We start from the raw sequence: 24,719 nt of genomic DNA, 5'->3' as shown, positions 1-24,719 counted from the left end.
ATTCTAGGGAAACATTTGCATGGAACTCTATGTTTGTGGGGACTTATTGTTCAGTTATTCCTTTTACGTTGCGCCTCTAGTGCACTATTTTTCTGAATCCCTTCTATAATCCCAAAATTAGGGGAGGATGGATGTACAAGGGAAAATGACGAGTAAGCTAGGAGTTCATAATTTCAAATAAATGTGATGGATAGGGTGATATAAAAATATATTTGCTCATTTCATGCATGAATTCCATCGTTCAGCAAGAAGATGGTAACTCCCTACCACGACTTGCCGGTCACTTTATCATACTGTGGTGGCTTGTGTGTTGCTGTGAGGCTAGTAGCTCTGTCACTGTGTTGAAACACCAGTAGGTTCACCCACAGTGAACATGTTTTACCAGAGCTTCCAGACGAAGAACAGGTCATGAAGAAGGATATGGCTCCCATTTCAAAGGAAGAGACCACGGAAATCTTTCTGCCTAGCGGAAGCATTGTCAGATACTGGAAGACTGTACAAAGGAAGCAGAACATTGTCAGAGAAGCTGTGAGAGGACAGGCCTCTTAGGTCCCATGATACCAGAAATGTGAATGAAGAGGAACTGATTGCTTGGATCCTGGTGACACGTGTCCAGTGAAGTCTGTGGGAGTGGAGCCTTGGGGACCTTCATTTGCTGATGGGGCATGACTCAAGGTGAAGAGAAACAGTTACAAAAATCTTCTGATTGGAACTTGGAATGTCAGAAGTATTTAGGAAAATTGGAAGCGGTCAAAGATGAAACGGAACACAGGAACATTGATATCCTAGGTCTTAAAGAGCTGAAATAGATTGATATTGGCCATTTTGAATAAAAAAAATCCTATGGTTTATGTTACCAAGAGTAAGACAATCAAGAGGATCTTGCTAAATCCACCATGAAGTGCATGTTATCTGTGATAAGGTCATATCTATTCATCTTCAAGTTAATCCAATCAATACAATTATTACTCAAATGTATGCAGCCACCACAAAAGCTATTGATGAAGAAATTGAAGAATTCTACTAATGACTTCAGTCAGAAATTGATCAAAATCCATTGATAGTTATTGGTGGCTGGAATGCAAAAGCTGGAAACACAGAGGAAGAAAATGTAGAGGGGAAAATATGGATTTGGGGAAAGACATAATGCTGGAGATCACAGGACAGAATTTTACAAAAACAATTTGTTCCTAGCAAATACCCTTTTAAAACACATAAAAGGCGTGAATTTTCCCAGATTGGATACAAACAAATGGACTCCATCTGCGGTAAGGCACTATTGAGAAGCTCAATATTAGCAGCTGAAACCAGACCAGGGGCCGACTGTGGAAGAGACCATCAAGGGTTCACATGTAAGTTTAGGATAAAGCTGAAAAAAATTAAACCGCAAAGTCAAAATGTGAAGTTGAGTTTATCCAACCTGAGTTTAGAGAACAAACAGACTTGGTGCATTGAACACCAGTGACAGAAGAACTTATGAGCTGTGGGAGGACAACAGGTACCTCACTCGGAAAATATGTTGACTTTCTTAATTAGGCAACTAATAATTGTCTTGAAAGCAACAATGCAAGTGAATAGAGGGAATGTCTAAGTCTAGAGTCCCTAAGGAGGAAAATACGGAAAGAATGTCTGTTCCATGAACCGAAGTAATATATGAGTAAGATTTAACGCCTAAAAGGAGACAGCATCTTTGTTACCGTCGGAAGAAACACCACGCACTTTGGAAAAGATAAAGATATCTTACAGGGACAGGAGAAAAACAAAATGATCGACGCTATAAAAGGTGAAAGAAATGATTTGCTAAATCCTTCACATAATGAATATTATGATAAATTGAGATAGTTAAAGTTTATTGAGCCAACCTGGCTGATAAACACATTGGGGTGGGGAGTTAATTGAAGGGCGGAGAGATAAATGGCTCGGTGAGCCTCGCCTTTCTAGATCTCAGGTCTCTTGCTTTCTAATGGTTGGACCAGGGTGCATCTGCCTCAGCCAGTTCCCTGCTTTAGCTGGCAAGGCTCATTTCCTTTAAGACATCCCTAAGGAGAAGTCACATGGACCTACCCCGATGCAACCCTGGGTGCTGGAGCACCCGTGTGGAGACACCTGCCAGCAATGAGATGTTTACACATTCACTGACTCAGCTTAGCTCCTGAGTTGGCATCACTGCGTGTGTCTTGTGAGATGGAGGAGGACTTTGTGGAGTGTGGCAGACATATGGGTTAATGTTGGACTTGTGGTCTTGGTCAGCACTGGGTTATATACATGCATACAAACATGCATAAAATGCCATCGATCACAGTATCTGTTAAGGAACAACAACAATAACAACAAAACCCCAGCAGAATAGTTAAGCTCTAGACTGCTAACTGCAAGGTCAGTGACTCAGATCCACTAGTTTCTCCGTGGGAGAAAAATGTGTCTAGTTCCATAAAATTTTATAGACTTGGAATTTAGATGGAGCAGTTCTGCTATGCCCAGTATAAGTCATAATAATTTCTATGGCTATTGAATATAGAAGGGAAAAGTTCAAGGAATGTCAAGTAGGACTGAGTGATCTGATTTCTCTGACAAGCCTTTTCATAATCAGGATCATCACACTAACCATTGGAACAGAAGGAAGAAAAGGAAATTTGCCAGACAGTGTGCGTTCAAAGTGTAAAGGTCCTGAGGCACGCAGGAGCACAGGGACAAGAGCAACCATTAGGAAGGAAACCGTATCAGAAAGCCAGGGAAAGACTAGTTCATCTAAATAGGCCTGCTTTTATACTATAGTCGTTCACCCTCACCCAGAAGGGAAGGACGTAATGTTTTGTCAGCTAATTCGTGTTCTTACTGTCTTCCTTGAACCCACCATGCAAAAGGTTCTAGATGCAATCTAGATGCATAGCTTCTAATATTTGATTTTCAAAAATACTCTAATTCTTTTACTATTCCATCAAAAGCTACTTTACAATCATCGAATTAGGACTGACAGTTTGGGGGACCCTTTCTGTTTGTGTGTGAGGTGAGTGTGAGGATGTAAATTCAGAATTAAAGATATCTGTGGATTCCTCAATTTTTTGTATTTTTAGTACATATGTGGTTACACCATCAGAAACATGCATTCAAACAATTAGAGCTGTTGAATAAAATATACCCCAACATATTAAATATTGAATTTTACAGACCCTTAGGGATTTTATTATGATGTTACTTACTGAATTAGAACAGATATTAACACTTAAAAATATTAAGGCTGGCACCTCATATTTTAAATACCAATTTTGGATTCTTATATACTCTTTTATATTTTAGAATGAAGAGCCCGTATTTTCTAGAGATGGCAGCAAATTCTTTATGACAGTTCCTGTTAAGCAAGGGGGTCGTGGAGAATTTCACCACATAGCTATGTTTCTGGTCCTGGTAAGTGCCCATTTCTTTCTATCATCCGTTCATGGTGTCATCATGCTCTTGGTGGCCTGATTTCAGTAGTATTTGTACCCAAACTTCATCCATGTAAAGCCAATCATTACGCAACTTAGTCAGTATCCTACACTGAACCCAAAGAAAGGTACTGGAGGAAGAGCACTTGTATCCACAGTTGTAACTTCCAACAAAACAATCTCACACTGTATTTATTTTAATGAATCCTACATGCCAGCAATGAAGGGTTAACCCATGGAATATAGAATTTATTAGACTCAACTTTCAAAGATCTGAGGATAATATAGAGGATTTTTTTTAACTTTTCATTCAATAAGGCATACTATTTTCGTACAAGGAATATAAACGAGGTGATATAAAAGTTTTAAATACTTATGATCTGACAGTTTAATAAGGAAATACAATGCAGAATTTTAAACGCGATTAAATCATTTTTTCTTCTTTGCTGTGTTCTCAGGTAGATGTCACAATTTTCTAAAGACTTGCTAACTGAAGTAGGCCAAAATATTTTACCCATACTTCAACAGAATTTTCATTTCTTCAAGTTTGTTTAATTGTTCTATAATATAAATAGATATTATTCAATATATAAAATTTAAATACCCATAAGTAAATTATTAAATATGACAATATCTATAAGTCTATGTATTTAATTTCCATTGGCCAACATTCATGAGACTTTACAAGTTTCTTTTTTTGTCCCTCATTTTTTCCAAAACCATTTTATTGAGAGCTAATACAGTTATTATATCATACCACAGCTCAAGTTTCCTAAGTTAAACTGCTTTAGAGATAGTCTAAGTATTTTTTCAATTGGAATCTCTTATGAGAGTTTTTCAAAAACACTAGTCACGACTCAATTTAAAGTTAAAAAAATATAGATAAATACAAATCTGGTAAAAGATTCTTTTTCCAAACCAGCCCTAATATATTTTCTTAGAACATTCTTGTGTTGTGCATATGCTAAAATTTTGACCATCGTCTGTATCTGTCATCTACCTATCTATCTATATGTGTTTTGTACAACTTAGTGTCTTGAATTTTCAAATTCTTGCCCCAATAACTCAACCTGTAAAACGTGTTCAAGCTGTGTGCCAATGAAGCAATTGGCCATAATTTTAACTTTAGTGTTAGTCATAACTGATATAAATACTTTGGAGCATATATAATTTCCATAGAATCGATGTATATTGATGTTATAATACATTATTAAGATGGAAGAAGAGATTATAGATAATGCATCATTATCACACTATATTCTAAAAAGATGTCTATATTTGTATAAAAATAAAATTGTGGATAATTTGATATCAATCTATTATAAGGACTGTATCAGTATGGTAGGATTAAGAAATATTTTCTTGATTGTGAGAACTGGAAGACGTTTCACTTGCAAATTGCCTTATCTTATTAAATTTTAATAGATAAAGTATACTTTGTTATAATCAAAAAGATGTCAGAATTCTAGCCCCAAATATAAAATATATATTTCCAATATTGTAATGGCATCTTGTTGAATTTTCAGATCCCAGTAGTTTACATTTTCAGAAATGTATAAATACCCAAATGTGAAAAATTATATACATTGTGCAGTTATTTATAAGATATATTGAAGCAATATGAAATGCACAATTCAACTTTGTAAGTGAAATTCTAAGAAGAAGACAATCTACTTAAAAATAAAGAAGGAAAATGGTGTATTTTAAAATATGTAGTATTGGGGGAGCAGGCTCTGATGTAACTTTAGGTTCTAAAGCATGTGACAAGGTTTCTTCATAAACTTAGAGAGAATATCTTTTTTTCTCCCAGTTAAAAAAGATTGATGTGAAATCTAATTCATTGTTTCTTCAATATTCAGAAGACTGACTTCATAGAGAGCAGATACGTCTACTTTCTTTCTCTTGTCTATGGGGATTATAACAAAGTTTTCGCCGAGGTAGAAAACACATCCATCAGTTGTGGTTACAGTTCAGGGAGTCTGTGGTTTGCGGTTTGCCCGACAGAGAAGCAAATGGAGCTGCATGATTTTTTATGTACATTTAATAATGTAGTGAAAGTTAATTGAGCCTTCAGGTAAATTCAAGTAAATACAAGCAAGCACAGAAACACACGCACGATTTTATTCATTTGTATCCCCTTTGTCTCAATATAATATCTAATATATAAGTCATCTAAAACTATATTATTGCCACATTTATAGATACAGAATGAAAATGTGGAAAATTCTTAAATGAATAATGGATAAGAATATCTATAACATCATCACTCTACACTCTTAATTGGTTGTATTTATATTAAACATTTAAGATTTTCTTCCATAGATTGTAATCAAAGGGTAAAACTATCTACCTGTTCCACAAATAAACATACATACTTACATCTAGGTATATATGTAACATTTAAGGAATAATTTAGGGGAATTTTATAACATCATTTTAGTGGGTTAATATTCAATATTACTTTAGAATATTAATTTAATACCTGTGTAATATTCAATTAATAGGCATACTCTTTTACATTTAAATGACCCAAGGTCATTCATTGATTTCTACTTGCAATACTATGAATGATGTTGAGATAAATATTTTATGATTTAATATTTGCTTTAATTTATTATAACTGATTCAAAAATAAATTTACAGACATGAAAATATACCAATGCAGAATCAGGTATGTGTCGTTAGCTTTTTGATGCAACATACAAAATTGGCTCCCTGGGAATACTTACTGATAGTCTCGTGGTGAATGGAAACGTGATGATGCCTAGACACATCCTTCCTTCTCTTGCCCTGTGAGAACAGCCCACTGAAAACTCACCTACCCAGAGAGTGCAGAACAGCAAGCCCCTACAGCGTGGCTGCCCACATTGAAAAACACCCCTTCGGGGGTACTTAGCACTTAGTGGTACCTTAGAGCTTTGCAATTAGTTGAAAGCGAAATGATTACATTTTACATTTATTCTTTTCCTCACACCGTCAGGAAATGGATAAATACCGTCCATTCGAGTTTAAGCTAATAAAACGGCATTTAAAGTCTGTTTTCATTATGGAGAGCTGTGCTTGTCCTTACCAATAGTTTAGTCTGTTTTTACCTCTCGCTTACCAAATTGATCCTTGTTTAAGTCATTCCACCCAAAGAGAATGCTCTCCTCCAGTTTTCTCATTTTGAACATGATTTTAATTGTATGGATTTACAGAATTTTTTTCTTATATTTTTAATTTTATAATGCACACAGTATTCATGCTACGAAATAATTTTGGGTGATGGTCCTTCTGAAGATCCATATTTAGTGGACTCCATATACAAAGTTAGCTATTACGCTACACTATACATTGAAGGTTAATTTGTTTGAATTTTGCATAACACTGTTCATAAAACTTGCGTAGAATATGGATTCATTCTTTAGTATTGATTGATTGACAGCACTGATATTCCTGAATCAAAAGTAAACTAATTTAAGGTCTTATTAAATACTGCTGCCTACTGTCACTTTGAAACAATGGAAGCAGCATTCATGAACATTTTGTGTACTTTCACATGTCCCATTAAACTTTGTCTGTATATCTACGAGAATTGTGCTGAGAGGAGTGCAGTGTGCAGAATTAATTTCAGTTAGCAAAACTCCTGATCCAGACATTGATGTTAAACTTATTTTATCTCAAACAAACTGTTGGCCATGTCCTATATATCCTCATGCACAAAAATATCATTCCCGTTTTCTTAATTTAGAATTCTAATTATTGAATCTCCCATTTCTGGAAATCCAACATTCTGCTAATTCAGGCTCCATTTAGGAGAAGAAATGCTCATTGTTTTCTCTTTTAAATATAGGATAAGCAGAATTTAAATAGTGTTAAGGGTGTGAGATTCATGAGCCTAAGCAATTGCTGTGACATCTCTCAAAATTGTGTTAAATCCACCTTTTAAATTCACCAATAGGAAGTTTTGCTCTTGAGAGCTCATTTTAATTGGAACAATTTTAAATGTCATTATTCATTATAAATACTGCACAAAATAACATGCCCCCAATCCACAATTTTATCACCTAGCCAGTCCAATAAAATATTCCATTAAATTTCACTGCTATAACTGATTTGGACATTGTCTGGAAACAATGAGCTCACCTTCTGTGATGAATAGACAGAAAATTAAAACATGCTTTTAAAATGAGCGCCTACATTTTACTTATTTAGAAAGTGTAAAAGTTAAGCAGAATTTAATATAAGAAATGTGCATGATCAGTTTGTAATCAAGTAAAAAGCGTGTCTACCATTAAACTTGTACAGATGCCAATGTAGTCTCAACTTATACATCGCAGTGTCAAATCAATGCTTCAATTCATTAAATAAAATATAGCTCCATGAATTAAAGAAAAGTTGCCTCGTGTCTAAATTCCAAAACAGAGACACTTTATTGACATCTCAGATCTTCAGCCTTCCATTGGTAACAAATTAAATCTTGAGTTTTATTCTTTTTTGTTCTTACCCCAAACTGAAATGTCAGGTCAATATACAGTGTATTGTCATGCTGCCCTTGACAACAGCCCACTATTGTTTCGTATTTATACTTAGTTTTTTTTATTCTCCCGAGTTAATATAGTAGAGAGACAAGATGTATGGATGAAAGAAACTGTTGCTATGGAGTAAAAATGGTTATTTTCCTTTCCTTGATAAATTATCTATCCTGAGATTGTATTTTTCCTGAAGAAGGGCAGACAGAAAACCTGCTATTTTGAGTAGAACCACTCCTCTGTGAACACAAATCAAATCTGATATTTTTTTATTAAAAAACATTCTCTGTGTTCAGTTGTCATTTTCTACATGGGATTAGTTTTACTCACCTAGAATTCAAATGAATTTGCCATTGTGGCGGTTCATAATGCTTGCCACTGTGATATAATTGGCATGTATTATTGGGAAATACCTTAAGAGTCATAAGTATACATTATAATCTATGCTATTAAAATTGAAATGTCAGTTAAACTTAGCCCCAAATGAAATTTGTCTAAGTAGATATAAAACATACAAGATAATTACAGATGTTTAAGTGAAACCCAGGGGTTGTTAGATGTTTATAAGCTTCTGATAAGCTAACTGTCAATTCAGTATTTAGAAGCATAAGACTTTGAGCTTAGAGGGATTTGGGAGGTGAATAGTGCATGATTTTTATATGTGTTTACATTGCTTTCATATAATTTTCAAAGCACCATTTGTTTTTGCTTCTGACCACTTCTAATTGGCCTCTTTTCAGACCCTAACACACACTTTCCCAAACATATCAAAATTATATGGAAAATAGGGAATAATTAACCTAAACATTTTTGAGTCAAATGGATATTTTAATATAAAGGATATTTTCTTATATTTAATATTTTGGGATATTTTCTTATTGAAATTGAGCACAAAAGATGTGCAGAGACCTTGCCCTACATTTTCTGAGAATCAAGACCTGCAGTGAAGGACATATTGCATTGATTAAGACTTCCGTTGTGCTTCCCATGATTGTAATATCTGTCAATAAGTAGTTCACCTATCAAGTTGACTTGGAACAAGTTATGTTATAAATACATTTATAAAAATATAAACAGAGTAGTTACTGAGACTGGTCATATGCACCAAATACTTTATGGGATTTGCTTCTTTGATTTGGAGTATTTGAGTTATTATTTCATGGGGCATCCAAATTAATTGGCCCAATAATATGTTTAGTGTTTCTATTCTGTCTCTTAGTTCACTGCATTAGTTCCTGGGATCCTTAAAGTTTGTAAGCAGCCCTCTGGACCCAAATAATCATCTATTCACCTGGGACAATGTAAGATAATGTAGAGACCAGCTATTATCTTATATTACAACAGGTTTGAGACGGGTACGATCTGCAATATGAAAACTAAGAGATAAGAGAAAAGACAGATACAGTTGAAGTACGGGGTTCCCTGAAGCAAAATCATTTCCGAGCCCTGAACTTTGTTAGGGTCAGCTTTAAATACTCTTTCTCTCACGTAGCCTGCATCTCATGTCAGATCTTCACACAAAGGGACAGTTCAAAACATACAGGTTTATAAAGAAGCATTAATGCATCAGCCAAGTAATTAACAGGTAGGAGGAGATGTGGCTGGGAACACAAAATAACTGACAAGTTGTCAGACTGCTGCCTTCTGAAGCTTCAGTCAGGGCGTAAAAGGCCAAGTGTCTGTTTACCTCAAGCTGAGAGATAGACCAGTCATTGCTTCATCAGCTCCCAGGACTGAGGCCTCAGCTTTCGCCCACTGGGCAGGAATCAGGGAAGGTCATGTCCTGTCCCATGTGCCTGCGGGCAAACAATTTTGCTCCTATAGACCAACAGAGGAATGGGGAGTCTCAGGAATAAGAGTACATAAAATGCGTGGCTAATTGCTTCCTTGAATAACTGTCTCCTTTGCTACAGGAGAGCTGGATAATGCCCCACTATTGTTACTAATCACAATGATAACAGAAACACGTGAAAGATTAGCTTGGTACCCTAGCAATATTAAGTTATGTTAATGAAGGAGGAAGAACATAAAAAGAGATTAAGAATGGTTGTACAACATCAATACTGTAATTGTTGCCACTGTATTGTACATGTAGTAACCATTGAAATGGTATATACTTTGTTGTATATATTCTCAGCAACAGCAATAAAATTTAGAGAAAAAAAGTAAGGCATAGAAATGATTTAGGGAACCCATGTACCACGACATAATCCTACAGGATTTAACAATAAAATGCCTGCCTTCAACTGCTATTGCACCTTGCTTTGGGATTTTCTTGTATCAAATATCAGTAATTTGATTTCATCTCACATTTTTACTCCTATTTATGAAGCATTGTGATATATCAGATGCTGAGAAAGGCACATGAAACATAGACAACACATGTTTGTGAACTTCAGGCACTCCAAAGTCAGATGACTCCCTTTAAGAAAAAAGAATAGATTAGGGAAATGTCGCAATTTAGATGTGTCACAATAACATACTAAAAATTGTTCAAAGACTATTTCTACACATAAACAGTGAAATCTAAAATGCCCTTTTAGTTTATATTCCAATTGTATGTTATAATAGCAAAACAAAAATATTAATGACTAAGAATATATATGGAAAATATGGGATCCCATGGAAAACATATTTTTTAATTTATTGTTTTCTTTTTAAAATCATTTTCTTGGGGGCTTGTACAACTCTTATCACAAACCATACATACATCCATTGTCTCAGACACATTTGTACATTTGTTGCCTACATCATTCTCAAAACAATTGCATTCTGCTTTTATAACTAAAATTATTCAAGTAGTTTTTATGAGAGAAAAGACAGACCATCATTATGGATAAAAAAACTCAACATAGTTCAGATGTCAACCCAATTTAATTCTTTTGAAAATATTGATGTGGCTGCATTTGTGCTTCCAATTTAATAAGAAATTCAAAGGGGCATAAATAAGTAGAAGATTTTTTTTAAATAGTAGCTCTTGAAGAAGAATAAGGAAGGAATTTGGGCTTTGGATTTATAAAAATGCACTGAAAATCTATAATAATTAAGGGAGTCTAAAATTGATTCTACCATTAGCAAGAGAGAGAGAGAGAGAGAGAGAGAGAGAGAGAGAGAGAGAGAGAGAGAGGTCAATAAATGCAGGTATAACACTCAAAAACTCATGCACGGATGGGAACTGAGTTAACAAAAGAGCACAGGGTTCAGATCAGAGGAGAAAGGATGTGGAAACGGATGGAAGTAACATTCAGTTGCAAATAGTAGAGATGGAAGGTTTAAAGAATTACTACTTAAAAAGGAGCAGAAAAGAAGTTGATGGGGAAAAGCATTTTCTCTTGGAATGTTAGCGGTTAAGGGAAGAATAAAAGGTAGCGATTGAAAGTAAGGAGCCTACACAGGGGGAAAAAGTGAATTAGAAGCCAGAAGACACATCTAGTTGGCTAATAAATGAACCCCTCCTTCAGGTACCAGTGATACCCATAACTATTTCAAAGAAAGGTGACCAAATATAATGTAAAATTTAACAACTATCTTATTAATATCACATGCAAATATCAGTTTACTGAAGGTATTTGAAAACTTGTTGTAGCACGACGTCACAAGGAGCTGCCGGATATTCAAACCAGATGCAGAGGAGGATATGGCGTGACTTGCTAACTTCAGATGGATCTTGGCTGAAAGCTGAGAACACCAGAAAGTTGTTTGCTGGTGCTTTGTTGAGACTGCAAAGGCATGCAAATATGTGGATCAAAGCAAAATATGAATCGAATGGGAATTACCGAACAGCTAATTGGGCTCTTGTGAAACTGGCACTTAGACCCAAAAGCTGTCTTTAAAACAGAACAAAGTTGTACAACCTGGTTTAAAATCAGGAAAGTATACATCAGGGTTGTATTCTTCAACATGTTTAGTCAATCTGTATGCTTAGCAAATAATATGAGAAGCTGGATTAAATGAAGACTACAGCATCCGGTATGGAGGAAGGCTTATTAGCAACCTGCAGTATGCAGATGACACAACTTTGCTTAGTGAATACAAAGAGGATATGAAAATCAAAGACTGTACTTTTTAGTATTGATTACTATGAGTATTCTGTATAGATTTCTGTATGAATTGATATAAGGAAACAAAAATCCTTGCAACTGGACCAATAGACAACATCATGATAATTGGAGAAAGATCAAATTGTCAAGAATTTTATTTCACTATAGATATTTGTAAAAAATCTGTGCTCATGAAAACAGCCATTAAAAAAAACATTAAAGCCTATATTGCACAGGACAAATCGACACAAGATCTCTTTAAAGTGTTGAACAAAATGTCACCCTGAGGACTAAGGTTTGCTCAACTCAAGCCATGGTCATTTCCGTCACCTTCGATACAGGTGGAAGCAGGATGATGCTTAAGGAAGACAGCAGGGGAGTTGATGTGTTTGCATTCTGGTGTTAGAGAAGAAAATTGAAAGTGCCATGGTCAGCTAAGGGAGGACACATATCTGTCTTAAAGGAAGTCTAGCCAGAATGTCCCTTAGACCTGTCAATGGAAAGACGTTGTCTCAGGTACTTTGCACATGTTATCAGGAAAGAAACATTTCAGTAAGAGCATAGCACCTTTGGTAAAGTCAACAAGCAGCAAAACGAGAGAGAGGCAGCCCCTTGATGAGATGGCTTGGCACAGTGGTGCAAAAATAAACTCAAGTGTAAGCACAGTGGAGGATGGGGTAGGTCAGCCATGGTGTGGTCTGTTGTGCACGGAGTTACTGCGAGTTACACCCCGCTGAACGCAACTGTCGGCAATACTCACAAAAACCTAGGAAGTCACTTAACTCATAACCTACCAATACATTTCAAAAGAACAAAATGTGGTAACCAATAGCCACCCAAATTTATGCACAGTAAACAGACATATAAGAATAAAACATTTGTGTTGACCAAAAACTTCCCTTCCCTACCCCCCAAACAGCTATGGAACCACAAAACACTGAAAACAATATTCCAAATGAATATCAGTAAGAATTCACAAATAAAAATTATAACGCAGCTGAGAAATTGAAAACATAGAATGATATTTGAGGAAAAAGTGAAACTACACAAAAAGGAATCATTAGGTGAGCTCTGGTGAGTAGTAGTGGCACTTTGGGTTGAAATCCACGTGGTCACCAGTTCAAAACCACCAGTAACTTTGCCAGCAAAAGACAGGTCTTTCTACTCCCATCCACAGTTCCAGTCTCAAAAACCCAAAAGGGGTCAGTGTGAGTTACTGCTGACTTGAGGGCAGTGATAAAATTGATAATTCAACAATGACCAAGAGTAAATGGATATAATTTTAATATGTTAGACAGCATCAAGGAGAGAAATGAAACAATAGCCAATAAAATTTTTATTTTATTCAAAATTTCTAAAACTATCAGAGACATAGAGTTATGTGATAAATTCTAGCTATTTTTTATTGAGTTCCTGAAAGAAAAAATAAATTAGGGAATGTGAGGTATTTAAAACCATAATCTCACAGCAGCCACGAACCAGATAAATCTTCTGCAAACAAAACACCCCTCTGTAAAAGAAGGACTTAATGTCCCATTTTAAATTTTATAACAATAAAATTAGCATTCAAGTAAAAAATCTACTTATACTTTCTCCCTGATAAAAAAAAACACCAAAAGCTGACTGAAAGTTAGAATGAGGGTAGAATTGTATTATACAGACATATTGGTTCTGAAAATGTGAAAATAGTTTTCATGAGAGTAAAGGAAAAAAAACAATGTAAAACGTGCACATGTATTACTGTCATAGCTAAAGGTAAAAAATATAATTTAAAATTGATGAAATGAATCACAGGGATAAAAATCTTATGTTTTTAAAATTATAAGAGAGAGAAGGAACATTACTAAAGTTAGCACTAGGGAAGTCATTTTAAACTAAAAGTTCAACCTAATACTAGATTCTAATTATTTTCTTTAAAATTTAAGAAAACTGCTTAGTGGAAAATATTATTTACATTTTGCATATAATGCATATACAAAAAACTTTTCATTTTTAAAAAAGCAATTGGTTAGTTACTCTAATTGGTTAGAAGTGTTTGGCTACTAAGTGAAAGGCATGGGTCAAACACACATTCCTCTCTGTGGGAGAAAGATGGAAACTGGATAGTGTGGTTCTACTCTGCTCCACGTATTTGTTAGGAGTCAAAATAAACTCACAATAGTCATTTGCCATGTTTTGCTTTGACGTATTCTAATAAAAACAACAAACTCTTTAGATAAGTTCATGAAGCAAATTCAACTCCAACCGTTGATATAAAGTACATGTCTAAAGCAAATGTTTGCAACCAAATTGATATCAATCAGGTAGATTTTCAGGTCCTAAAGCAATAAAGAAACCTCAAAGAAATTACTTTACAGTGCAAAAGCTACAGACCGCAAGAAAGGTGCAATATGTACAAATACAGGAATTGATAGTGTCTTAATATGATAATACGTTTGTAAAACAGTCTTCAAAGAATTCATGGAAAATTGTATTGTCTTTTAATTCTGTTTCTCCATGAACTTTTTGAAACCTCTTCATGAAAAGTTAATAATTCACAGATTGGAAACCCATCAGTAGGTCACGTTGAAGCTAAGGTACACCTGACCTGAGCCATGGTATTTCCAATTGACTTATATGCATATCAAAGTTGGACAATGAATAAGGAGACCAGAGAAGACTTGATGCATTTAGCTTATGCTGTAGGCAAAGAAGACTTAAAGGATTGCCAGAAAAATGAACAAATCTATCTTGGAAGAAGTACAGTCAGAGTGCACCTGTACTTGACTTCATGTACATGAAGTGAGCATTACTTCATCTCACATGCTGTTTGCATGTTAAGAGGAGAGAACAGTCAGTAGAAAAGGACATCTGCTCGGCAGGAAGTAAATTAAGTCAGAAACATTTGAGTTGTAGTACCAACTGAAAGGAGTCATAGTGGTATAATGAGTTGAACATTCAATGGCCTTCAACAAGGTTGGCTGTTCAAACCCCCTAGCTGCTAAATAGAGAGAGATCAGACTCTCTGTCCCATAATGATTTACAGCCTCTGAATCCCCGGAAAGCACTTAGTTCTACTCTGGCTTAGATAGGGTCACTATGAGTCAGACTCTATTCGACAACAATGTTTTATCTTTGTTTGGTTTTGAATCATCTGTTTGAAGGCCTCAGGTCACTCAACACTGATAAGGATGACCTTCCAAAGTAGTGATGGGCAGAGGAGTCTATGTTTCTATCCCAACCTTGATCCAGGTACCCTCAGGCTGTGTTCGAAAAGAGCAGTGCTTTGGGGGTAGGTCAAGGAAATGCCTAATGATAAAGTGCAGCTAGCAGATGGAGACACAGGTTCTGATCAATGCATCTCCAGAACACCGCCATGCCCCACCTATCAGACTGGCAAACATTCAAACACTAACCAAAGCCCTCTTGAACAAATGCAGGACAACACACCCATTCTGCATTGCTCAGGTATGTGTAAACTGTTTCAACCCTTATGGAGAAACTTATCCTGAAGAGGTACTCACATACTATGCAGTTCTATCTATTTACATCATATTAAATAATGTATGTCTGTATACACACATACTTACACAGAGAGTTAATCCTAACAGCTTTATTGAGATATGAATCATGGAAAGATAGCTGAATGAATTATGGTACTTCACATAATGAAGAACCACAGGGATGAAGAAGATCTCTGAAGATCATACGTCACTAATTTATAAATATGCAAATTGGTTATATTTATGTTTAAAGTTATTAATTTATTTGCAGTTAAATAAGCTGATGAAGAGAAATTCTCCAAGTGATGAGGTAGAATGGGTAGAGAAAGGAAAATAATATATTTATCAGTAACACTCTATGGATTAAACTTTTATCTGTAATCTTATTTACTGTGATTCAAAGAAAAACAAAGAAAAGAATAAAAGTACTAAACACTAACTTTAAATAAAAAAAACAAATAAACTTATTATAAATCAAACTGGTAAGCATTTTAAATAGATTATCTCTAAGAACATACAAGGAGCACTGCTAATGACAGAGTTGCCAGTTCAAACCAACGTATCACTGCATAAGAGAAAGCCGAGGCTGCCTTTTTCATTAAAGATTGACAACACTGGAAACCCTATATAGGATTTCCATGTGTTTGAATTAATAAATACTTGTAATTGTTTCTTTTAAAAATCTCTAATAATCAGAATGTGGAATGTATGAAGTATGAATCAAGGTAACTGTAAATTGTTCAAAATGAAGCAGAACACATAAAGATTTATATCCTGGCCATTAATGAGCTGAAAAAGAGTAGTATTAGCCATTCTGAATTAGTTGGGATAACTTTAAGAATACTGGTATGCTTTCATCATCAAAAAGGACATGTCAAGATTTACCTTGAAGTACAAAGTCATTTGTGATAGATAGCAGAAGGTCTCTATGCATACAAGGAAGTCCCACTAATGCAACTATCAATTCACATTGACCCACAAAACATTAAAGTTAGTGACGAAGAATTTTACTGACTTCTTCAGTCTGAAGTTGATCAAACCAGCAATCAAAATGCTTTGATAATTGATTAAATAAATTCAAAATTAGCATCAAAGAGTACGGAATAGAAGTTGAAAGTCTGATCTTGCTGACAGAAAAATAGTTGGAAATGGAATGAAAATAAATTTGAATCATTAAATACTAATGAGAGAACACATGATAAGATGACATCAATAACATAACTAATGAAGAGAGCAAAAGGTCATTAAAAAGACAGGAAAAATTGAAAATATCCAAGTGGATGTAAGAAGAGACTCAGAACGTTCTCTTGACCTACAAGTAGCTAAAGCAAATGAATAAAATGGTGAAGTAAAAAAACTGAACAGAAAACTTTAAAGGCCACCTCAAGAAGACAAAGTTAAGTCGTATAATAATATATACAGATATCTGGATTAAAAACAGAAAAGGAAGAACATACGCAGCTTATCTCAAGCCAAAAGAACTGAAGAAAAGTTCAAACTCCAATTTACCCTGTTGAAAGATTCTATGGGCGAAATATTGAACAGTACAGGAAACATCAAAAAACAATGGAAGGAATACACAATCATCTTACCATTTCAAGAGGGAGTACACTGTGATCAAGGACTGACTGTATGAAGGAAGAAGTCTCCGTTGCACTGAAGGCATTAGCAAAAAGCAAGGGCCCAGGAATTGACAGATGACAATAGAAGTATTCCAACAAGCAGATGCAGCTCGGCAAACAGTCCCTGAGCCATGCCATGCATTTGGAAGACAGCTACCTGGGCAATCAATGTGAGCAGATTCATTATTGTGTCTATTTCAAAGAAAAGCGACCCAACAGTATGTAGAAATGGTCTAAAATATCATTAATTAATATTATACATAAGTAAAATTTTGCTGAAGATAAACTAACAAAAGCTGAAGCAAGGAATTACCAGAAATTCAAGCCAAATTCAGAAGAGGAAAAAGGGTTATGATAGACCATGTCAGATGGATTTTAATGAAAGCAGAAAGTAACAGAAGGTTGTTTATTTGGGTTTATGGATGGTGTAAATGTGTTTCACTGTGTGTATTATAAAACACTATGGATAACATTGAGAACAATGGGAATTCCAGAACACTTCACTGTGCTCATGTGGAACATATACACGATCAAAAGCTAGTTCTTCAAACAAAACAAGGGAATACGTCTTGGTTTAAATCAGGAATTACGTGTCGGGATTGAATCCTTTTGCCATACTTACTCAGTCTCTAAGCTGAGTCAATGACCCAAGAGGCTATGGAGAAGAATGCGCGCAACTTGATGAGTTCCCGCGCTGTCCAGATGACACAGCCTTGCTTGCTGACAGTGAGGGCAGGAAGCACTTGCTGACGAAGATCAAGGATTACAACCTTCAAGATGTATTGCCACTCTGTGTAAAGAACACAAAAATCTTCACAACTGGACCAATAGGTGACAGCATGATAAATAGAGAAGAGATGAACCATGCCAAGGATTGCCTCTGGCCTGGATCCAACATTAATATGCAGGAAGCTGCACTCAGTTAACCAAATGGTGTATCATCACATGAAGCAAATCTACTGCGCAAAACCTCTTTAATGTGCTGGCGAGCGACAGCAACACTGTGAGGACGGACGCAGGTGAGCTCGACACAGCCATGATGGTTTCAGTTACCGCAAATGCAGGTGATAGCTGAGTTTGGAACAAAATGACCACACGAGAATTGGTTCATTTGAATTGTGGTGATAAGAGGTATTGCCTGAAACAACTCACTCAAGCAGAGCAATAATTGTAAGAATGGCACAAAACTGGGCACTGCTTTGTTCCGTGGTACATAGGGTTGCTATGAGAAGGATTTGCCTCAACAGCACCTGGCAGCAACAAGAGCCCGCATCTGAATCGGCTCGATAGCTGTGGGTTTGGTTTAGAAGAATGCACATGCATATTCACATCCACATATATGCATAAACCTAAAAGGAAAGAACATAAATATATCTGTTTATCAGTTGTTTGAGGGGTCAATGTGTGTATGTCTTCATAAAGGACCTGTCAGCATCCCAGTAGCAATCAGTACACCTAAATTCAGGATCTAAATACCTTAATCCATTCGAACAAGGGATTCCTAGGACAGGGGTTCCTGGGACATATGATTGAAATGCAAATATGGGACAAAAATAATTCAATGACGTGGAATGTATTTTTGTACAAATATGAAGGAAATGTTTCAAGACTAATGAAATGATGTACTGAAATAGAGGATTTGACTTGATGGGCTTCTACTAGTCACAGTAAGACAGTTCCAGCATCATAAATAATACAGCAGCAATGGAATGTGACATATTGCAATTACAAAGAGCTGCTCAAGAGGGAGGTAGAAAGAAAATGTATGAGCACATTTAAGTGGAAAAAGTATCAGAAAATACCATTTAATCTATATAGAAGAGATGGGAGAATTAGAAAACCATTTAATACCATACCTTATAATATTTACTCTTAATATTCAATATGCAGGCAAAGTCATCAATGTATGTCAAAACTGCCAAGTGAAAAGTTGATCGGTATAAGAATATTCACATAATGTGTAATTTCACCTCACTTTTACTTGCAATTCAGAATGTGCTCTGTTGGGACGTTTCCATCTGATCCACAGTTTTGTGCAGCAAACCTGTAATGAGATGCATCCTACTCTGACATACAAGAGTTAAGCAATTTCAGCCGTGTAGTATTCTGAAAGAAAGGGTTAGCCTGAGTAAAATCCTAAGATAACCAAAAATCCCCCAAATGTCAGAAGTTCAATAGGACAATATTGCCAAGAGCCTTAAAATCTAGCCAGTGTTGTGAAAAATAGGAATGATAGACCAAGTGTTTCAAAGAATGAATCAATGGTAACCACGTGCAATATATGGTAATGTAATATAATGTTTTATAATGCATATGGTATAGACAGATATGTAGATATCCGGAGAACTTGAAGAAATGCTAATATTGATTCTGGGTAGAGAATATTAAATAAATGTTCATTTTCGTAGATGTTATATGAAATATAACACAATATAACACAATATTACATGATAAAATATTTTTCTTGAGAGATGTGAGCTGAGAGAAAAAAGTCGAAATAGTCTAATGTTCATAATTTACCATTAAATTACTTATCAAACAAAATAGGGAGAAGACAAATTCTAAAATGCAGATACGTGGTAAATCGAGTTAAACAGCCTATGGATATTCATTGTCCTATCCTTTCAACGTTTCTGAATACTCAGAGGCAACTTCATTTTCAGTTTTTAAATTTTGAAAATAGCATTAATGTCTGAAGAACAAATAAACTATGTTATACATTAAAGTGGCTTATAGTAATGCAGCCATACTACAACTATAGGCATCAACTTAATTTCGGACACTAATGATTTAGTGAAAATAGTTCATCTAAAAAGAACATACATCATGTAAAGTTTAAAAAGCAAACAACAATGAATATTTTGCCATAATAAAGTTGCTTTTACTTTATTTTGCTGATCCTGAAATCTATTTAATGGGTTTCAAATTGCACATGACAAGATGCTTTAGATGAGAGTGGTTAACATGGCACTTTGGTACCAAATGCTGATGCTAAGAAGATGTATCCCTGATGATCACCTGGAGTCATTTTCAGAGTCATACAGCAACACGGGAACAATGAAGCACTGTTGCCTAAATATGTATTCATATCAATGTGTCTTCATTCTTGAGATTTCAAACAATCAACCGAACCATCGCCAACCATCACAGGGGAAAAGAAAGTGTGAAATGGCCAGTCATTGTCTTAGTGCTTGTCAGAGCTGGTTCTATAACAAGAACATCAACATTCTCTCTCTCTTTGCAGAGTAAAAGTGAGCAAATTACCGTGCGGCATCTAACATCGGGAAACTGGGAAGTGGTAAAGATCTTGGCATACAATGAAAATACTAAAAAAATGTGAGTTTTATATTTTTAATCTACTTCAGGATTGACAAATGGCATCTTTACTCCTAACACTGTGTTTTCCTGTTCTGGTCCTCTCCAGAAGAATCTAGTGTGTTCTTTTCCTTAAATACACAACAGAGGGCCATGGGGCTGGGGAGGAGAGATGAAGAGAGATCAGGGAACTGTGGGATCATCTTGTAAAGAAAAGTATTGTCTTTCCAAATGGATGAGAGTCCTGTTGTTGAATAAAAGAAGAGAACTTGCGTGTTCCTTGACAGTTTTGAAAGCTCAGTGGAAAGCTCAGTTTGGCAAAATTGGATGTGTGTCTGATGCCTGTGTTATTTATTCTGGACAGTTATTTTCTGAGCACGGAATCTTCTCCCCGAGGGAGGCAGCTGTACAGGTAAGCACTGTGGAAAGCTCCTCCCCACCTGGTCACCTCGGTGGCCATCTGCACAGCACAAGGAAGGGAAGGGCAGGCTGCATTTGTGTTTTCAAAGCGTGTTTTGAAAAGCCAGTGTTATGTTATAAGACAGGCAACACACTCTTCAGTTCCCTCTCTCTGAACCTTTGAAAGCCTAAATGAAGATACAGCCTTCATAGAGAGAAAACTCTCCCCTGCTGCTGAGTTTTGCCATCCCAAAATGTCTCTTTGTATGACTTGCCTCTCACGGTCTTTCACATTGGAACATATACCTATTTTCCCTAGGGACCTCTTTTGCTAAGCTTCAATTTGCATTTTCAGTGCATTAATGTGGCACTCAGGTAATTCATTTCTGAATAGCATGTGGCCATTTGGAACACTTAGTAGGGTATAGTAAGTGGGAGCTTTCCCTTCTCTCCACATTTCATAAATCCCATTGAGATCTTCAGAATGGAGGAACCCGGATTTGCACCGGGAGTGTTTGTTCCTTTACGAAAATAAACTCTACTTATAGAAGCATTCCATCGGCCTGATGTTCCTAAATGCCACACTGAATTCATAACCGGGCCAGGTCACTACCACTTAGGATTAAAATGATACCTCACTCCAAAGACCTTCATAAGATTAAAAAATTATTAATGTCCAGAGAACAATTTATTAAAATCAGGCTTTATAGATGCTTTCAAAATTCCATTTCATGGATGCATTTGTAAGTGCCAAACAGCTACGGTACCCTCTCAGTGGAAATTCATGTCTGAAGACAGCCACCACTGATTCTTCTCACGTGAACTATGATTTCCTTTCACAACAAAGTCCCCCTATTCCCCTTCATTTCCTGCGCACTGTGTTTTACATATAATTTGCCTTCATCTCTTTATAACCTCTCCCATCACGTCTTCATGTTGTCGTTGTTTTCTTTTTTAATATCCTGGACTCTATGTTCCTAATTTTAAATGTTCTGTAGGAAATAGGGCTAGTTGTTTAGAGAGATTGACCTATTTAAAAAAAATCTTGATGAAATGTCAAGTAACCAGGGCTCAATTTTCTGTGGTAATTTGAAGCCCGTCTTTCTTAGAATTCATAATGACTGATGTTAGTAACCATGAACAAAACCTTCATGACTTGGAAATACTTAAATGATATCTTTTCCCTCTAATTAAAAACAAAAACAACTAAAAAACTTCTAAAAATAAATGTCGGTGTGAGAATATTATACCTGGTGAAAAAGATAAGTCAATGGAACTGCCTACAGCTCACCTTTTACTAGCCTAATATATGATTTGAATAAAAATGACTATTTAGTTTGTGTGCTTGTTTTATCTCCATAGTAATTGAGGTAGATGGGCTAAGATAGCTATCATCTGTACTGGTGTTGCCAGTTTCATTTTAAAGAAAAAGTACTACCAATATATTTCCCCTTATTAGCTCATCAAAGGCCATTTGGCTTGACTGTAGGATAAGGTTAATATTTGACCTAGAGAAAACAATCAATGCCTTAGGTTTCCCTTAATAATCATGATGCTCTGACTTAATGTATGAAAATACCCCCAAGCCCCCACCCCCCTCTCCCACAGAAGCAGAGCTGTTACTATTGTCACTGAAATTTGTTGTTGTTGTTGCTGTCCTGTCCAGAACATTTGGTTAGTTATTTCAACAATCTCGATAATACCAACGAAAGCCTAGGGAGGTTGAATTTGGAAAATTTATGAAGATGCAGAGAAATAAAAGGTTAGCATACCGGTTCTGCTGCTGAATCATTCTACATGACTGTGACATATTATTCACCTCACTAATAGTATTCTGCATACTTCAAAGTGGTTATGATTACCTTGTGGGCTATCGGAGTGTGTTAGGCTGGGTTAACTAGAAAAACAATTTCAGTGACACTCATATACCTGTAAGAGAGAGCTTTATACCAAGAAGTACTTTCATATCAGGAAACGTCCCAGCCCAGTTCAGATCAAGTCTGTAAGTCTGATACTGGCCCATAAGTTCCATACTAGTCCATAACTCCCTCTTCAGACTCATGCAGCTACATGCAATGATGCAGAACGCATGAAGATCGCAGGCTGGTGGGTGCAGAGTCTTGTGGATCCAATGGCAGTGGAAGCATCATAAGTCCCTGGCAGGTCTCACCGGCAGCTCACCAACAGGAAGATGAAGCAGGGAGGGTGGGGACGGAAGGTTCCCAGGACCCTCCTTATGAGAAGGTCATGCTCAGAAGGAGGCACCTTTAGGCTACGTCCTTATTGACAGGCTAGACTCCACCCCTACACTTTAAGTTGGCGCAAAATTATGTAACTATCACAACGACTCAGGAGTCCTGGTTATGTTGTTGGTGTGCATTAGGCTGTGGCCTGCAAAGTCAGCAGCTCCACACCACCAGCGACTGTGTGGGAGCGAGATGGGGATGGTTTCTACTTCCAGAAAAATTTACTCTCTTGGAAACTCTGCCCTATACAGTCGCTATGACAGAGTATGGACTCGATGACTGTGAGTTTGGTTTTAGCATAAAAATGCAGTCAGCTGATTTGAAATGTCTAAAATACTTAACCCACTGCCACTGCGGCATTTTTCACAACCCTAGGGGGTCGAGTAAAGCTTCTCTGTTGTGTAGAGTTTCTGGGACTACAATTCTTTATGGGGACGCAAAGCCTCAATTCACACCTGATTTAAAAGTCTAGTGTACATCAATAGAATTGAATAATAAAAAAGAATTTTCATCAGCTCATAATATTTCAGATGTGAAATTGTGATTTTGTGAACTGTATTTGATATTTCATATCAGTTTCCTCTGGTGTTTCTGATGAACCCTTTAACACCTGATTTAACACACTTGTTGAATACACATCAAAGTCAGCTAGATTATGATTCATTAAAGTCTCTAACAGGTGCAAAGGGTTAAGTGAACAGGTACAAGCAAAGGAGAGAAAATTCCAATATATCTGGAGGACCTTAAAAGAAAGTCCTGGCCATCTACTTTCAAAAGATCCAAATAGTAAAAACACTGTACAGTTCTACCATACAGCACAGGGATTGCCATGAGTTGGAGACGGCGTGATGACAGTTGCTTTCCTTTTGAAAGATCCATTTATAAAATCATATTTCACTAGAAAATTAAATTAAAAATCTTGTTCTAGTCAAACAGTTCTTCAGGGGAATTATATTGTATTTTTTATTACTCTAGATAATTTAGCACTCAATAATATGTAAAACATATATGAGTCTATGCATAAAATGTAATCTTGGATAAATATCTCAAGGTCTCTGAATTAAAACAACATGATTTTAATACAAAGATCTAGTCACTTTTATATAATCACTCACTCTCACCAATATCTCAAAATATGCACTGTAAATAGAATCAATTTATTACCATATAAAAATAAAATTTTCTAACTAAAAATTGCAATACAAGTAATGATTGGGGAAGACAGGTCATTAAGGTCATATTTTCATGTTCAGGTTACTAAATTTTGAAAACTGTGAGCTGGAGCCCTGTGTAACTTGTGCTAGGAATCCCTAGTTTACTCATATGGTTACTCACCCTGTTTCTGGGTGCTGTCGTCTGGCCCAACCCCCGCAGGCCATTTGGACAGAGGGGAAGTACCCCTAGCTGGTCTAAGGCTGTGAACCCTTACTGAAGCAGGCAGCCACGTCAGTCTCCTGTGGATGAGCTCAGTCAGGAGGTGGTCACTGTAACCGCTGAACCACCAGGGCTCTATGTATAAACCTATACAAATGACTCATTTTATTTGAATAATTTAAAATGCAATATACACACAGATACCATCATTTAAAGATTGTTTTTTTTAATTTATCAAAATGGCAAGCTATTGTTTTTTACACTTCTGCATTTGGTCCATCCATCTCTGGAAATACTATTTCCAT

The 24,719-nt window shown here is 36.1% G+C and overlaps 1 protein-coding gene across 2 annotated transcripts in view; it reads left to right on the top strand.

Annotated features, from left to right (window-relative positions):
* DPP10 (dipeptidyl peptidase like 10) overlaps positions 1 to 24,719 on the top strand; it is a 775,824-nt gene that overhangs the window by 673,586 nt on the left and 77,519 nt on the right. For both annotated transcript variants that reach the window (XM_075529534.1, XM_075529533.1), the window contains 3 exons: positions 3,298 to 3,405; positions 20,325 to 20,416; positions 20,760 to 20,807. In XM_075529534.1, coding sequence (XP_075385649.1) covers positions 3,298 to 3,405; positions 20,325 to 20,416; positions 20,760 to 20,807 — 248 coding nt within the window. The remainder of the gene's footprint in view (positions 1 to 3,297; positions 3,406 to 20,324; positions 20,417 to 20,759; positions 20,808 to 24,719) is intronic.

The sequence above is a fragment of the Tenrec ecaudatus genome, chromosome 13 (genome assembly GCF_050624435.1).
Source record: "Tenrec ecaudatus isolate mTenEca1 chromosome 13, mTenEca1.hap1, whole genome shotgun sequence".
Taxonomy (NCBI): domain Eukaryota; kingdom Metazoa; phylum Chordata; class Mammalia; order Afrosoricida; family Tenrecidae; genus Tenrec; species Tenrec ecaudatus.
Note: the sequence above shows the minus strand (reverse complement) of the source record. Positions and strands in the feature narration are given on the sequence as shown.